We start from the raw sequence: 16,985 nt of genomic DNA, 5'->3' as shown, positions 1-16,985 counted from the left end.
TTAATAAGGAACAAATTAAAATTTAACAAAGAAAGATGAATCACATCATATGTAATTAAATTGTGGAGCTACCTGCCATAGAATATTGCGGATGTTATTAGTTTACACTAGTTCAGAAAAGATTCAGGAGAAATGTAGTCATGAGTGCTGAGGCTGAGGGCTACAGAACACAATGATGCTGTCTGGTTCAGGGTGGTACCTGAGCCACAGATCAGCAGATACTATCAGATTATCCAATGCAAGTATTACTGTGTGTTTGCTTGTCTGGTCTGATGATCTTCTGTAAGCACCCTTCATTAGCTACTGCAAGAGACAGGACACTAGGCTAGGTGGATCTGCTGCGCCTGGTTGTCTCATGCATTCATGTTCTCACTACAGTACTGTAACTCATACCAAAGCCAAGAAGGAAGCTTCCCTGATCTTCAGCAAGAAGTTGGACCAGTGCATGATTTGGTCAGACAGATCTGATTACCAGTCCTGCCATGTCTCATAGTCACTTTGTGTTTTCCTTTATGTGGTTGAATGAGAACTTGATTTGAATGACGTTTCTTTGCATTTTATTCAAATGATCATAAATATTGTAATAAGACATTAGCTACATAGCTTATACTACAAATGTGAAATTCGAAAACTGGCATGAATATTCATGTACTTACTTCATTTGCTTTACAATAGTGCTCTTTCCTGACTCTCCAGCACCTGCAGGGGGGGAACGTTGAGAAGATGTGATTGATAGTTAAGTAGCAAGTATTAAAAATAACTCTCTGAAACAGATTTTGTATCTATGAAGAAACGTGGATGTTTTAGATCCCCATTGTACTAATTAGAACCCTTGTTAGTGTCTACTCAGACTTACTGAAATCTTGGTAAAAATGTTAATTCTAAAAAGGAAAGAGATGTCTGAAAAGAAAGGAACATTCAGTCAATAAGGTAAAAATACAGATTCTTTAATTAGCAAGGAAATAAAATATGGGTCATATTTTGATTTCATCTCTTCCAGATAGGCATCATAAAAGCATGAATAAACTACAGCTTCTGACATTAGGTGATTTGTAGCTGCTCATTTAATATGTATCATGACCTTTTGGAAGCCAAACCAGACAGGTCCAAGCTCTCTATCCAGACTTTATGAGCAACTAGAAAAACAAGAGTATGGAGACTTGCATGTGGACTATCTCATGATGCAGTTGCAGCAAATGAGCAAATGTCTTGACACTGGTATGCTAGGAAGTAATGTGGCTGGAAGTGGGAAACCTATAGAACAGTGCAGTAGATCCTGCTTGGGAATGGTTCTACAGGAAGTCTCCAGAATGGGCAGGGAGGCACAGGCATTTGCTTTATCAGCCAGTTGCAAAACTAGTGCGTAAGTCTGGTCAGGTTATGTATGGTTAATTTGCCCTTCTTATCTCATGGAATGTGAATAATCATAACAAAAGCCTTCATTGGAAATCAGTGCGAGTGACTATCATCATATGTCAGTCAGAGTAGAGTCTTAGCAAAAGCAGCCAGACAAGAACTGGATTTTGAAAGCACCTGAAGAGAGGATTTAGCTTTAGCTATGAAACCATTGGACAGCATTCATCACTGCTCTGCTTTTCTCTTTGCATTCTATGATTTACCTCTCTGGATGGTGTCAGATACTTTTGACAAAAAAAGGAAATCTGAAGCATAGGTATTTTAACTGAGGGCTTCTCAGTGAATGGAACAAACTGATTACAGACTTCATAAACAGATTTTGAAAAACTAATATAATTTATATGACAGGGATTAATTTACCCAAATGAATCGCAGCAGAGAGCAAACCATAAGCAAAGCATTTTCTGATGTGAGCAGCAGAAAGTACGAGAGAAAAACGAGCCTATGTAAAATGGGATGATGCTGCCATCTGCCACAGTTTGGAAAAAATGCAAATTTGATGTAGATCATTTATTATCCCTTCAATGCCCATCTGAAGAACTTTGTACAGCCCTGTCAGCAAGGTGGCATTTGCTACAGTTTTTGTAGGAAAGAGAGCAGGCTGTGCTGAGAATGAAGGCATTCACCCCACAGGAAGATGCCAGGAAACCTAATATAGAAATAAAGTTCTCTTCCAGATCTGAAAGGAAAAATTAAAATAGAGCAGGAGGCATAATTTATATGTTTTGGCTACAGTTTTCTACCTCTGATCTTCTTTAATTTATGATCCAGTAATGTCTTTATCTACACACTGGCATCACTCCGGAGTGTCGTGTTAGTTGCAGCAGCATTTGCATGCCAGGAAATAGGTCAGAAACAATTTACTTTGCACCTGCTTCCTTTCTTCCTTCCCCATCCTGTGCATCCTGCTCTTCGAGCCAGGCCTTCATGGTGAGACAGCAGGGACAAGGGTGTTTCCACCCCCCACGGTAGCCATCCTCTTGCAGAAACAGCAGCAAAAGTGCATCACGACAGCTCTTACATGACTCTGTGGAGAACTGAAGGCAGCTTCTCTTTGGTAAGCAGTAAAAAGGGCAATTATAATCAAGTCCAGATTTTCTGAAGAAAAACCAAGAACTTAGGCCAAATTCCATCCTGTCCTGGAGCTTGGAAAATTTAACTGGCTTTTGAAAAACTCTATCTCTGTGAAGATTTATAGCTCAGCCTGATAGAAACCAGCAATAAAATGCCACAGCCAATATTTTGCATTTAACAGATTTAAGATCTTCTAGCTTTTTCTAATTTACTTCTGATTTCTCTGTCTCTGTGTGGATGCCAGGATAAAAGCACAGAAAATGAAGGCATAGAAATCTCAGTCAATGCCTGAAACTCTGGCACCACTCCTGGGAATTGAAAGATGTCCCGACTCCAGTAAGGTCAATGGGTGTTTGCTCCCACACTTTCTCCCAGAGATCACATTCACCGTGCCCCAGGACATGTCACATCCATCTTCAGTGAGGTTCTGCACAGGCAGTGCTCCAGCAAGCTATAACTTGTCTCTCTTCTTGCTTTGGGTATTTCAGACTGCACCTCATCATGTCCCAAGCCCGCTATATCTCAGGGTACACTGGAGCTCCAGAGGAGACTCAAAAAGAACCATGAAGTGTGGCAGCAGGAACCGAGCTGCAAGGGAACCTTACCCAACAGTCTAACATTAATTGCCTCGTTGCTCTGGGAGTGCCTAACCTCTTTCCTGCAGGCCACCAAGGTATATAGACAGAGCAGAAATAGACAAAAAACTGGAGGTGCCTGAAAGCTGCTGAGACTCTCTCAGATTCAAAGAACAGAGCCCAGGGCCTCAGCTGTAACTTGATGTTACAGTTTTTCTAAGAATTTGTTTGAATAGTTGTGGAAACTGGGGAGGGTTTAAGCCCTTTTCAAGATTAGCATCTGTTGAGCCATTGAAGAAGGGTTTTCTTTTATATTAAGCTGCTTTTGTGTCTCAGATCAAAAGCTATTGTCTTCTTACAGTTGTTATTTATGTGGAAGTATAGCTTTGGTTTAGAAATGTTTCCAGAAGTAAAGGTAAGAAAAAAAACCAAAACCTACTGCCTGAATATTTTGTTTGAAACCTCACAAAAGGTGCTGTCAATGACATAAACCAGCAAAAGGCAGGAAAATAAAATCTTCAAGCTGAAATAAGAAAAGGTTCCAAACCGCCTGCTGAGCTTTGTCTATGCCATTCAAAGCTCTGGAAACCGAACTAGACTGGAAATTGTATCTTCCCGGTCCTCTTACCAAACTCAACAAATTTTCCCCAAGAGAGAAAACAACTAGATAAAAGATCTAAGGTCTAGCTCTCTTGAGGGAATAAGTTCCTTAAATGCTGCCTCATACTCCCCCCAAAAAAGGAAAATGTGTATTCCGATCAATAGGACTATTGGACCATCTTAGTGCTCAGTCTTTGTTTCCAGTGCAGGTATTAATAACAGGAACTTAACCTGACTTCGGTAACTGATTTATTTAACTGATTTTAAATACCTATACTGTAAACTTCTACATCCAGACTACTTATCAGAGACCTCTTATAGTCAGTGGAGAAGAATATTATTTGCTACTAAAACAAATGAAAAAACAGCTTCATTTTTTTCCTCACCCAGAAGCAGATATTCAAATTAAAATGGGTAAGTTGTGCCCCAAAAATGAGTATTTCTCAGTAAAGTGAGCTGAAGATGAACAGCTTAAATGAGGCTGAGTTTTGTCCTGCCACTGAAAACTGTAGAAAATGAGGCCATGGAGTAATGTTTTGAAAATAAATAAGTTCAAAGTATTAATGATTATGTAAGATGAAGCTATGTTCCTGTTTCTGTGAGACATCACTGTGAGCATCAGGCTGTTCTGGCCATGTTTGGAATGTGTGCTGTACTTTGCACACAAACAAATCACAAGCTGCCCCCCATGAAGAACATAAACTGTGGGTGATGTGGTAAGCAAGATATGGCTCTGATTCAGAGGAAATTAAACTTTCACCCTGAAGTTTTTTCCAGACTCATGAAGCAATCTCATTTTTTTAAAGTCTAAGGCCAGATTTGTGGACAAGGTGTGGGCATGGGGATGGCCTCGACAGCATAGGAACACCTACCTCAGAGGACTTAACTCTCCTGGCTCTTGGGCAACTTGTAAGGAACCTCAGAAAGTGGCATAATTTTACCCCTCCCCAGTTTACATGAGAGCTTTTATTGCATGCCATATAAACTGTAAATTACCACCTCAAAACAGACATAAGTTCAAGTGTTTGCCCAGGTCACGGGACTTAATGTAAACAAACATGGTGTCTTATTTTTCTGCATAAAATTTCTTCTTTGCAAAATGACCTATTGGAGAATGCAGAGAGACCAGACTATATATTAAATAAACCTCTCAGGTCAGAATACGTATTTTTTGTATTCAAAAAGGTAAGAGCATAATGATCACACTGATTTTTTTTCTGAGTATTTTCTACCAATATCTGCCTACTGCAAGAGAAATACTGGTGACATCTCATCTGAAATACAGAGTTGACATATAGTCTGAATGATCAGTAATCTAAGACAAGACTGATTGGCTCAGAATAGAGCTGACCTTGATTTAAGAAGTGTAAAATTTTAATTATTTCTGAGATCACCTCAGAGGTTTGGAAAGGTACAGATCTGAACACAGCAGATTTAATCCTCTCCTAACTGGCCTCTTCACTGGTTGGCTGTAAGAGGTTATATGGTGCCCTTTATACACATTGCTTCAGCAGCTGTGATTCCAGGTGTTCAAGAGGCACTTTCACTCTAGATGTTCAATTGGCTCAAAACGCTCACATTTTATCCACCCTTTTAATTTTTAAGAACAAGAAAATTCAAGCTGTTAAGTATGTAATCTTTTTTTCTCTCTCTGTTCAACGTATTTTTTACTAAATCCTTATGATCTGTTGTAACATTTTTCCAGGAGAAAAACCTTTTTGAACTGTTAACTACTGAGAAATTTGAATTTTGGTCATGTGTGACATAAGTAAAAGAAGATACTGCAGAAATACATTCTATGAAGAAAACTTCAGTGAAGGTATTTCAGATTCTAATAGCCATCTTGTCTCATGAAAAGTGCTTGTATAGGTGATGAAACTGGAATATGTTCAGATTTGAAATGAATGAAGTAGAAGTGTTTTTCACAAACCTTGCTATTTATCTCCCAGTATTTTACTAAAGGTATGTTGAGACTGATATGAATAGTGTCAGAAGCAGACTAGTTATATGCATTAGGAAGCATTTAAAATTAAAATCCTTAATACTAAATACATACACAAGTTCTAGGAGGGGTAATTTAGTCTGTGTCCTGGTGGAAGACAACCTCCAGTGTTATTGCCAAGGCATAAAATCTTGAAGATAAAAATATATCATTAAAATTCTTCCTTATAAATATATGTTCATCTTATAAAGTCCTCTTTATCCTATAAATTCCTCTTAAAGGAATTCTTACCTCTTCCTCATGGATCAGTGTTCGATAAGGCCAGAGAAAAGATGCTGAGGTAGATGGACCCTGGTTCTAATTTGGTATGCCAATTCCTTTTCATAAGAATAGGTTGAAAATATCAAAACTTTATGAAAGTTTAAATGAAAATATGATTCTGTTGTTTGACCAACCCAAGCTTGCCTCAGTAGGAGGAATATTTTGTTTTAATGTGGCAGAGAAGATCTTTATATTCTCCACTGGAATGAAAAGCTTTGTAAACCGCAATCTGAATGTTGATGGTACATAAAGTGAATCAAACTGCTGCTTTCCCATTATTATTTGAGAGGTCAACATGGTTTTGCTTTTCTCTTATTTCTTCATTAATAATAGTAGTTAGATTCTCAACAGGTATAAATAGACCTTTTTCATAAGATGCAAACAACAGAGTTAAACTGATTTGCTTTATCTAAAGGATGTCACTAAGTCTGAATAAATATCAGTTTAAAAACCCTTGTAAGCATTGCGGTTACAATGCAGGAAAAAAACAGATATGTTTTAATGATCACAGATTGTTTTCTTATTCATTTTGAGAAACCAATGTAAACTCTCATAGCAGGCATCATACTATTAGAAAAATATTAAGACAGTGGCAGTATTAATTATGTTCTTGGATATTTCTTGTAGGTTACTCAGTACCATGGGGAAAATAAGAGAAGTCTAAAGCTGCATCAAGAAAAAGGATATTTTTTGCCATTGCACCTGCTGCCTGTTAATAATTTAATTATAGCGTGGATTAGAAGTGGTAATCTGTGAGAATATTCATATGTATTCAGCTCATTTCATTACCTTCCATTACACCCTCCACAATATCATTTTTAGGCATCAAAAACCCTGTTTCTGTGTCACCTTTTGCTTCTGTAAAAAATTAAGTGCAACAGTTTAGGAAATAAACAATATCAATATCTATGACACCTGCGGATTTTCTCTGAAACCAGTTATCTCATTTAATCCTCCTGCAAATTAATGCATACAGGTCCATTGAAAATATAAGGAGATAAGCCTGTGCTACATTCTCTATAAATAAGCATCAGAACATTCTATTTTCAAATCTTTTCAAAGTCAAGGATTTATAATATTTAAAATGGAATACATACAGTAATGTGACCATTTCCAGCCTGTTCCTTGTGACTACATGAGTGTCCACAAGAAGACATTTTGTGCATTACAGGGCTATCTTCAAATAAAACAGTGAGAGGTGAGAAATTCACTGTATTGAAATGTAATTCCAGAGCAAAATAACCAATGGAAAAGCATTATAAGCAATTCTTATTCTATTTACCCAGCAGTAGCAGTTTGACAGTCCTGGCTTCCCTCTCTGCATCTGCCTGGAGTTTCTTTTCTAGTTCTCTGGATCTCCTGGCCAGTTCCTTGCTCTCAGAACTGGCTCCACTGCCCATCTTCAGACGTTAAAGGTCCTCTGTTTGTCCAGATGATTTACTTCTTGTCAGGTGAGTTGCTTTAATTCAGAAGAAGAACAACAGCCTGTGTTTAAAGAAATCTAAATATCCCGTTCAAACTCTGTGTTCAGCCTCCAAATAAAATGGTCCGTTTTCATCTCTCTCATCATCTGGAGATGCTATAGTCAAGGCTTTATATAAGGACATAGAAATGTATTGTTATGACGTCATATAATTAAAATGATCCATTCAATAGCAAAACCAAGGTATGGATAGATCTCTGTCCTTGTCTGGACGGGTTCCAGCTTCACATGCATCAAAGAACTGTGCAGAATGTCTTGAAGCAATAAAATTGGGAATAACTCTGCTCAAGGAAAGAAAATTATCTTTGAAGAATTTGCATAAATTACTTTTTTATCATTCTTAGTGGTCATGGCTCTAAATATGTACAATCTTTGTTTTAAAATGACAGAATTTGTATTTGTATATCTAAGGCACATTTTGAGTTATTAGCATGCAGAATGTTTGATACATTTTCACATTATGACAAGTACGTTTATTTTCTTGTAATGGTAATGGGTACTTTACTGCCATTTGTAAATCTCACTAGTGTGCAACACTATATTAATTTTAATATTATACTTATTCACCTAATAAAGTATTTCAATTATATAAAACATACAAATATGAAATTATTCTACAATTCTACAATTATTGACTGATAGTAGTCAATGACACTCTGACTTTACAGTCTAGAAGCTTACAATGCTTAGCCTGGAAACAGTGTTCAGTGTTTAAGGGATATATAAGCATGCAGGTCAGTTTGGGTAACATTAGACACATTTTTAAGACAGAAGATAAATAAGGAAGAGGCCCAGAGGCAAAGCATTCAATTTATTACGTGCTACTGAAAAGAAACTTTCCCACAGCAGAAGCAGGTGGACCCCAGATGTAACAGAAAGGCAGATGGTACTGGATGTGGAAGATGGGAGTGAAAGGAACAAAGATCACCAGTGGTGGTAACGAGTTCTGTGCCATTAGAGGTGGAGAGAGCTGTCTTCTGATAAAAGACAGGAGCTGTGATTGTCCCATTCAATAGTGAGTGTCTTCTCAGACTTAAAATTAAGACCACATACAGTAATAAGGATCTCAAGCTTTGCTTTTTCAGCTTATGCTTCTCAGTCAGCAGAGCAGGATGCCCTGTTTTCAGCCTCTTTGCACTGCTTTGCCAGAAAGGAGTAACCAGTGCTTGTTAACAGCTGAATTTTTGCATATACATTTACAATGCAAGAAAATGCTGTTTTGTTAAGCCTATATTCCTACTTTGTTTATTCTTTAAAATAGGTCATAATAAAAAAATATGCAACAACAGTGACAACTGGTTTGTTTAAAAAATGGAAATAAGCAGCTTTAGAAGTGTGGTATCAATGCCAGGTGTCTATCAGAACCATAGACAAGTCAGTGTTCCTATGGATGTCAGTGGGTTTGAAAAGTAAGTCTGAGCAGCTCTGAACACTAACAGCATTTACAAATTTACTGATACAGACACAAATCATGATGAGGAGCATCATCTCCAGATTAAAGGCCCAATTCACTACTGATTTTTTTTCCAGGCATATACTAGTATAACTCTATTGGTTTGCATTTAATTTTTACAGTATTGAACTGAAATAGTGTAATGGTAAGTTAGGTCCTATTCAGCTCTACCAGAAGAAAATTAGAGTAAATAATTCAATTCTTCCTAGATGGAAAGCAATGGAAAATCAGGAGCGAATCCCATAACAAATTTCCTGACATTCTCTGTTGCTATTAGGACTACATACAGGAATTTGCTTTAAATGTGTAGGGGTCTGATACAAGCAGGCTGTAAACAGAATGTGTATAGAAATAGAGATAAAACCAATTATTTAATCAACATGCAATATCTATGACATCTTATACATTTGATTTGCTCACTTCTGCCTTCAAACCCTTAACTAAAGAGTTTATGGAAAAAGCATAGCAACCTGTTTCTATTTCTCTGGAGACTGAACAGGATTCTGTTTTGCTTTGGACATCGTCATCATCATCATCACCCCTAACTATATTTTGATTGAGGAAATTTCTGCTGATGATTAAGCCAGAAGTGGTAGGCACTGCCTTGCAGGATTCAGCTGAATCTAAATTGTTTTGTGATACCTTTTCTCCACCTCTTCTAGGTGCAATAAAAGTGAAAGGCAGGTCTCTCCCTGCCTCTCTTCTGTTGCATCATCCATGTGTATTTGATATGGAAATCTTTGAAAGAGAATAAGTCTGGAAAATGCTTCTTTGAAATGCAATCGTGCTGTAGAGAGGATTAGTTTTACGCTGCTGGAGTTGTTTCTAGTGATGCACTCAAGGTGGCGCTGATAATGTAGAGTGTGCGCTGAAGGCATTCTGTACTTCAGTTCTAAGAGACTTTCTGACAGGCTGTTTCCAGTGGTCTGTTCAGAAGTCACGGATTTGGGATCCTGGATTCCAACTACAAATTTTTATTTTGGAACTTAAAAGTGTACTGGTCTGGGGTATTTTTTTGGCAAATTACATAGATTGTTCTGTTAATAGAGTCTTCTGATTAATTTAGGTTTTCCGTTTCAGTTTCTTCTGAAAGTACTGTGCTCTTCCCCATCAGAGGGATAGCTTAGGAAATTCACACCTTCTGAGTTTTTTTCCCTTATTTTCTTTCTAGACCTTTGCATTTACAAACTAATCAGACTGGAGTCTATTAATCTTCTCCGTGTTTCATCGTAAGTAATGTTTTCCTCTCCCTGATAAAATCTGGAGGAATGACACTGATGAAAATGGAGGAAGTTTTTGTAAGAATAGAATTCTCTAAATTTAGGAACTTTCAATTCAATTCCTTCAGTAAGCTCCTAAATAAAGGAAGTGTGAAATATCTTCAATACAATGACTGTTAAAATCAAAGGAAACCCTTCAGCTTTATCAGTTGGCTATTGAATATCTTCCAATACACAGGAAGAAACAAAACATCTTGGAATTACTCTGTTGGGCATTGGCAACATTTTAGTGGGGAAAGTTTCCCTTGCACCCTGAACATTGACAAGCCCATCTAGACTTCTGTAACTACTGATGTGTGGAGATAACTACTGAATGGCAAATATCCTAAACACATAACAAAGCAGGTACAGAGACCCCTCATAGGCTCCCAGTCAGCTCTGGTATTAGCTTGGATCCATGGCAAGTTGCATTAACATGAGACAGAGCCAGAGCTTTTGAAATCTGTTAAGATTCAAGGATTATGACCTCTGGCACTCAGCCACAATCATGGGGCTGAAATGTTTGTGAATCTGAGGTAGTACCTTCACATAGGCCTATGTTTCACTATGCGATGTTTACTGTTTGGATTGCCATCTGCCTCATACAGTGTAAACCTACCAATATTGTTTGACTGCTAGAAGTCATATACCAGATGGATGTTAATCCTTCTGTGAGTTTTTCATGTCTTAAACTTGCAAGCATGTAAGACGGATCTGGAAGAAGCTGGTAGGGTTGACTTCAGAATTGGCCAGCTAGCCTAGCAGTGAAGTATAATAGGTGGAGAATCTTTGGGTAGTAGATTGGCAATGGAAGGCTTCTCAACCTATCATCTCCTCTTGCCGCTCTGTTGATCTTCCAAGATATTGTGACTCTGTCACAAAACTGAAACTGTTGAAGCTTGAATGTGACTTGAAACCCAGAAAAGAATGTCTACATAAGTATGTATCTTCTCTCAAGAATCATATCTGGACATCTCAAGCCAAAAAGAAAACGCATGAATCTCAACACCAACTGTACTACTGCACTGAGATATCTGACATAGACCAAGAAAACGTGACAATCATCAAACTGGTGTTATCAGCCAGCTTCGTACTACTGTAAATGTAAACGTTTATAGAAATGACAGTAGGAGACTGAATTACTTCTGGTTTCATAATTCTGACTCCATCATAGAAGCAGATGTTCCAGCGTTTCGGGTGAGAGGTTCTCCAGGTCCACTGTTCTGAGGTTGCCTGTAGTACCTTTCTGCCAGTGCACATATATGACATTCTCAACCTTTTTGACTCAAGGGTAGTCAGAGCTTGGGCTTCTACCATTTGCTTCTGGGGAATACAGACACTTCTTTGGCATACTACCTTTAAGAATTTGGCCACAAGATCCAGTGGAGAGATGAATGTTTAGATCTTATTATGCTACTACCCTCTGTTGAGTTATCTTACATGTATAAGAGATAAGGTGACATAACCAGAAAATCTTCTCTGGACTGTCTGTCCCCTCTGCAGGGGAATACATTGAAATTCATGGTTATAGATCAAGTTCACGGGTTGGTTCTCTGTGTTCTGTTCTGGATGAGCATGTCTATTTGTGAATGTGCACAATTAAAAAGTGGGGTTTGTTGAGTTTATTGACAGAGAAGGTTGATATGTTATGGATAGACATCCTTTTATACTTCAGATACCTGTGCTGGAGGAGTCAAAACAGAATACACTGACATGAAAGCCAGGTGATACCTGACATATCATTCACCAGCAAGGATGGCTCATCTTTTCCTAATCCCTCTTTCTCCAGACACACAGGTAAGTGGCCTTTTGCTGAAATTATTTTATATTAAAATAAAGAGGTTCCTTAAGAAAGAGGCATTGCAGAATTTATGTCAAACTCCTTAAAGCCTTAGAAGCTCATAGACCAGTTTCTTAACTTAAAGTTATGGTAAAATGGGTTGAGATTTCTCTAATAAATTAATAGAACAATTCATGTTGAAAGGGATCTCCAGAGGTCTCCAGTCCAAACCTCAGCTCAGAGCAGAGGCTAGTTCAAAGAGAAAGGTTCTCAAGGCTTTGCATTGTTAAATTATGAAGTATCCAAACACAAAAATTTCCTAGCCTCTCAGGTAGTCTGTTCCAGCACTTAAACACTCAGTGTGGAGAATTTCTCTGGTTGAAATCTCCTTTGCTGGAGCACATGCCTGTTGCCTCTTCTCTCAGGAGGGTTTGGCTCTGTCAACTCCTATTTTTCTTAATGGAAGACTACAGTTAGATCCCCTCCTTAGTTAGGCTGAGCAAACCCAGCACCATATTTCCCATATGATCCAGCCTTCAAATCTTCTTCATTGATACATTACCATCTGTTGGTTCTTTTTTTTTTATTAGTGGTCAAAAGCCTAGAAATATTTCTGTGGATGTGCTCTCGAGAGCTCAGTGGAGGCATTTGCTTGACATGATGGCTGTATTCTTAAGGCAGCCTAGTATGTGGCTGGCCTTGTGTGAAGACATTTTGCTATTCATACTCAACTTACTGTCCACAATTCAGATCCTTTTCTGCAAAGCCACTTTCCTCTCTAGGCAGCTCCCAGCCCATACTGTTTCATGGAGTTACTCTGTTCCTGATGCATGAGTTTGCATTTGCCCTTGAGCTTCATGAGGTTCAGGTTGGCCCATTCCTCTAGCTTACCAAGATCGCTGTGAAAGACTGCCCTGCCCTGTAGCTTACCAATCATTAATAAGCACTGTTCAAAGTTAATTGTAAAAAAATGAATCAAGAGCAGTATGCAAGCAGACTTGATATTCTGTGTTTGGGCAATAACACTATTTGCTACTGAAAAAAGTTAAGTTGCTTGAGGCTTTCCAAGCACTATTGAAAGCATATCCTCATTTAAAGACATGGATTTAACTCAGAGCACCTCAACTATGTGACCTAGTAATTCCTTACTATTATTCCTCTTATGTACCCACTGTGAAGACTTTTCTGAATGCACTGCATGTTTCCATAGTGATTTAAATATTATGTTATATGAAATGTAAGCTTCTTGTAGTTCTGGTGCCTGTAATCATCTGTGTTTACTTCAAATTCCATTTACTGATGAACCCTGCTGTTTATCCTCATGATTTTTCAGAAATGAAAATAACTCCAACATAGCTGGTTCAGAAAGGTCACATAACTGAACTTAGTGTTCTAGATATTGCCCTGGATGCTTGTGTGGTGAACTCTCATCTGTATTTTCCATGCTATGGAAAAAAAGCCTTATTAAAGTAAGAATAACTAGTATGCTGATAACTGGTAGGAAAAAAAAATGTGGTTAATATCAGCTGAGACACTTCTATGCCTGTTTATCAATACTTTACATTTTTCTGCTTTTTTGATAGTACCACCACATTTTGACAGAAGAAGAGTGTTTTGCAGATTTAATATCTGTATTCTTGTGAAAAATCTGTATGATTGTGGGGTCTTCATCTCTGTGTCTTCCTTTACGAGTAGTATTATTCCTAAACATCAAGTTCCTGAAACTGAAAACAAAAAAATGCATTCAAGTTTTTCATGGGGAAGAAAATACTGTTTCTATGACAAACATTCAAAAGCAAAGAATACACTGATAGCTTAATTAAGTTGATTTTTTTTCCTTTTTTTTTTTCCGAAATAATGAAAAAAATACAAAATTTGGATTCTTTTTATTTGCTTTTCTCCTTCCTAATCTTTCTGTTTCCTTTTTCATCACTGGATATAAACAAGTGAGTGAAATCTAAGAGTTTTAGGGTGTGTCTCCCCTCCTCCATTTGTCATCTCCTCTCAGGAAACATTGCTAGAGAGCAGAAATAAAAAGGAACTCTTGTCTTTTAGCTCTATAGTAGTATCTCTGTGATGATACTGTAACATTTGCAAAGCCATGTAGTTATATAAGAGAACAGGTATGGTGTAGTCATTAATTTCTCCTGCTAACAGAGGTTAAAAAGAAACAGAAGGGAAGAAACAATGCTATGAATGTCAAGAGGGAATATTTTTAAAATAATAAAGAGTTGTTACATTTTTAATCCTGTCAAACAGATCTTTTTTCCCCTTGAAAATACTGACATATGCAATAATTTGTTTCCCTTTTTGTGAAAATCTCAGACCTGCTATGAGATATGCGAACTGTCCTAACTTGAGTACACTCATTATCCTTGGTTCTATAATTACAACACATGCTGATGCAATGGAATATGTGACACTCAGCTTTGGGTGGGGGCTTGCTGGCTGAGTATAGGTCCAGATAAGACTCACATAATTCTGGCAAGTTTACCAGTACTGCAGCTGAACGCAGGCTGTGTTCTCAGTGATCCTGTGCCAATGTTGTGATAGTAGATGTGTGGCTGAGCTACTATGTTCAGATTAAGCACTGGTCACTCCAAAAGTCTGAAACTTACCAGTGAAAAAAGCAACATCTAGTGCAAAGCTATAGAAGAAGCCCAAACCCCTGAGCCTCTCCTGAACCAACACTGACTCCATGTTTATGGGACATCTGTAATATATATATGAACTGCACTGAGCACTGCTGGTTTCCACTGATTTCTCACATGCAGACAGCAAATATATCAGGGTCTGACCTTTCCACAAAGATTAAAAATTGCTCTCTCTGCCGGTGTGGGTTTAAATTTTCTTTTAGTTTGTTGCGCATTAAAGAACAGTCAGAATGCAATGCACTGTAATTAGTAAATGTTTTGAGGTCTTTGAACTGATTTGCATCTGTTTCTCATTGAAGTGCCTGACATTCTCTCCTGTTGACTCCTGCAAAAGGTGAGCCTTGCAAAGCCAGAAATGAACATAGTGTAAAAGCAAACACAATTCTAATTTGACTTGTAGAACTCCTTGAATAACAAGTATTTTAAACATTCATTTTGGTCTGAAACTAAAATGCAGGGAAAAATATGTGAAGGACAAAAAGATGTTTTTCCAAGCAGACCAACTTTCCTCCCCTTTTATCTGGCAGACTTGTTCCAGCTAAGCCAGCATGGGAACGTGAGCAACTCTGAAGAGTAGCACAGCTGTGCAGTGGCTGGGTAAAATCTGATTTCTGAATACTGAAAAGGGTGTAAGTAGGTAGCTTCAGAGCTTGGAGCGATTTCCAAGTGGAGTGTGTCCACAAAATTTATTTTCCATAAGAGCTGTTGCTGTATTGTAATAATCCCTATAGAAAAGACTGTAGAAGAGATTGTTGCACTGCTGAGATAATACACCATATCTAAAGAAAGCTTCTAAAGGAAGCTGGCTAACATCTGCTGCATGATATTTCTTCTTTCATTCACACTCCAGGCCATAATAATAACTAAACACAATCCTTATTTTGGTAGGTTTTTAAATAGGATGGTGGGGCTAGTTTTTTAGTGATATGTTTCACTGTAACTCTGTTATACCTGGTTAATTCCAATAATCACAGAATCATAAAATCAAAGAATATTTACTGTTGGAAGGGACCTTAAGATCATCAAATTCCACCCCCCTTGCCTTGCACAGGGACTCCTCACACTAAACCATGTCACCTAAGGCTCTGTCCACCCTGGCCTTTAACACCAACAGGGATGGAACATTCACATCTCCCTTGGGCAACCCATTCCAGTGTCTCACCACCCTCACAGTAGAGAACTTCTTTCTTATATCCAATCTAAACTTACCCTGTTTAAGTTTTAACTCGTTACCCCTTGTCCTTTCATTACAGTCCCTAATAAAAAGTCCCTCCTCAGCATCCTTATAAGCCCCCTTCAGATACTGAAGGGCTGCTATGAGGTCTCCATGCAGCCTTCTCTTCTCCAGGCTCAACAGCCCCAACTTTCTCAGCCTGTCTTCATACAGGAGGTGCTCCAGTCCCCTGATCATCCTCGTGGCCTCCTCTGGGCTTGTTCCAACAGTTCCATGTCCTTTTTATCTTGAGGACACCAGAACTGCACACAATACTCCAAGTGGGGTCTCACGAGAGCAGAGTAGAGGGGCAGGATCACCTCCTTCGACCTGCTGGTCACGCTCCTTTTGATGCAGCCCAGGATATGGTTGGCTTTCTGGTTTGTGAGCACACACTGAAGCCGGCTCATGTTCATTTTCTCATCGACCAACACCCCCAAGTCCTTCTCTGCAGGGCTGCTCTGAATCTTTTCTCTGCCCAACCTGTAGCTGTGCCTGGGATTGCTCCCACCCAGGTGTAGGACCTTGCACTTGGCATGGTTAAACCTCATGAGGTTGGCATCAGCCCACCTCACAAGCGTGTCAAGGTCCCTCTGGATGGCATTCCTTCCCTCCAGCGTAGCAACTGAACCACGCAGCTTGGTGTCATCGGCAAACTTGCTGAGGGCGCACTCAATCCCACTGTCCATGTCAGTGACAAAGATGTTGATCAAGACCGGTCCCAACACTGATCCCTGAGGGACACCACTCGTTACTGGTCTCCAGTCGGACATTGAGCCATTGACCACAACTCTTTGCATGCGTCCATCCAGCCAGTTCTTTATCCACCGAGTGGTCCATCCATCAAATTGATGTCTCTCCAATTTAGAGACAAGGATGTTGTGTGGGACAGTGTCGAACGCTTTGCACAAGTCCAGGTAGATGACATCCACTGCTCTACCCCTGTCCATCAGTTCTGTAGCCCCATCATAGAAGGCCACCAAATTGGTGAGGCAGGACTTCCCCTTAGTGAAGCCATTCTGGCTGTCACCAAGTACCTTGTTGATTTTCATGTGCCTTAGCATGCCTTCCAGGAGAATCTGCTCCAAGATTTTGCCAGGCACAGAGGTGAGACTGACTGGTCTGTAGTTCCCTGGGTCTTCTACTTTCCCCTTCTTGAAATGGGGCTTATATTTCCCTTTTTCCAGTTGTTGGGAACTTCACCTGACTGCCATG

At 38.9% G+C, this 16,985-nt stretch overlaps 1 protein-coding gene across 2 annotated transcripts in view; it reads right to left on the bottom strand.

Moving 5' to 3' along the window:
* LOC134170574 (guanine nucleotide-binding protein G(t) subunit alpha-3-like) overlaps window positions 1-16,985 on the bottom strand; it is a 49,831-nt gene that overhangs the window by 17,703 nt on the left and 15,143 nt on the right. The window contains exons 1-2 of one of the 2 annotated variants that reach the window (XM_062632052.1): window positions 7,211-7,578; window positions 657-699 (exon numbers count right to left, since the gene is read on the bottom strand). In XM_062632052.1, the coding sequence (XP_062488036.1) occupies window positions 657-699; window positions 7,211-7,328 (161 nt within the window). In that variant the 5' untranslated portion in view covers window positions 7,329-7,578. Of the gene's footprint in view, window positions 1-656; window positions 700-7,210; window positions 7,579-16,985 lie in introns of those variants that run through there. The other variant, XM_062632051.1, reaches the window with a different exon arrangement.

Source organism: Pezoporus occidentalis, unplaced genomic scaffold (genome assembly GCF_034315485.1).
Source record: "Pezoporus occidentalis ecotype Australia unplaced genomic scaffold, CSIRO_AGI_Poc_V1 ctg38, whole genome shotgun sequence".
NCBI classification, from domain to species: Eukaryota; Metazoa; Chordata; class Aves; order Psittaciformes; family Psittacidae; genus Pezoporus; species Pezoporus occidentalis.
The sequence above is the reverse complement of the archived record's forward strand: the minus strand, read 5'-3'. Positions and strand labels throughout refer to the sequence as shown.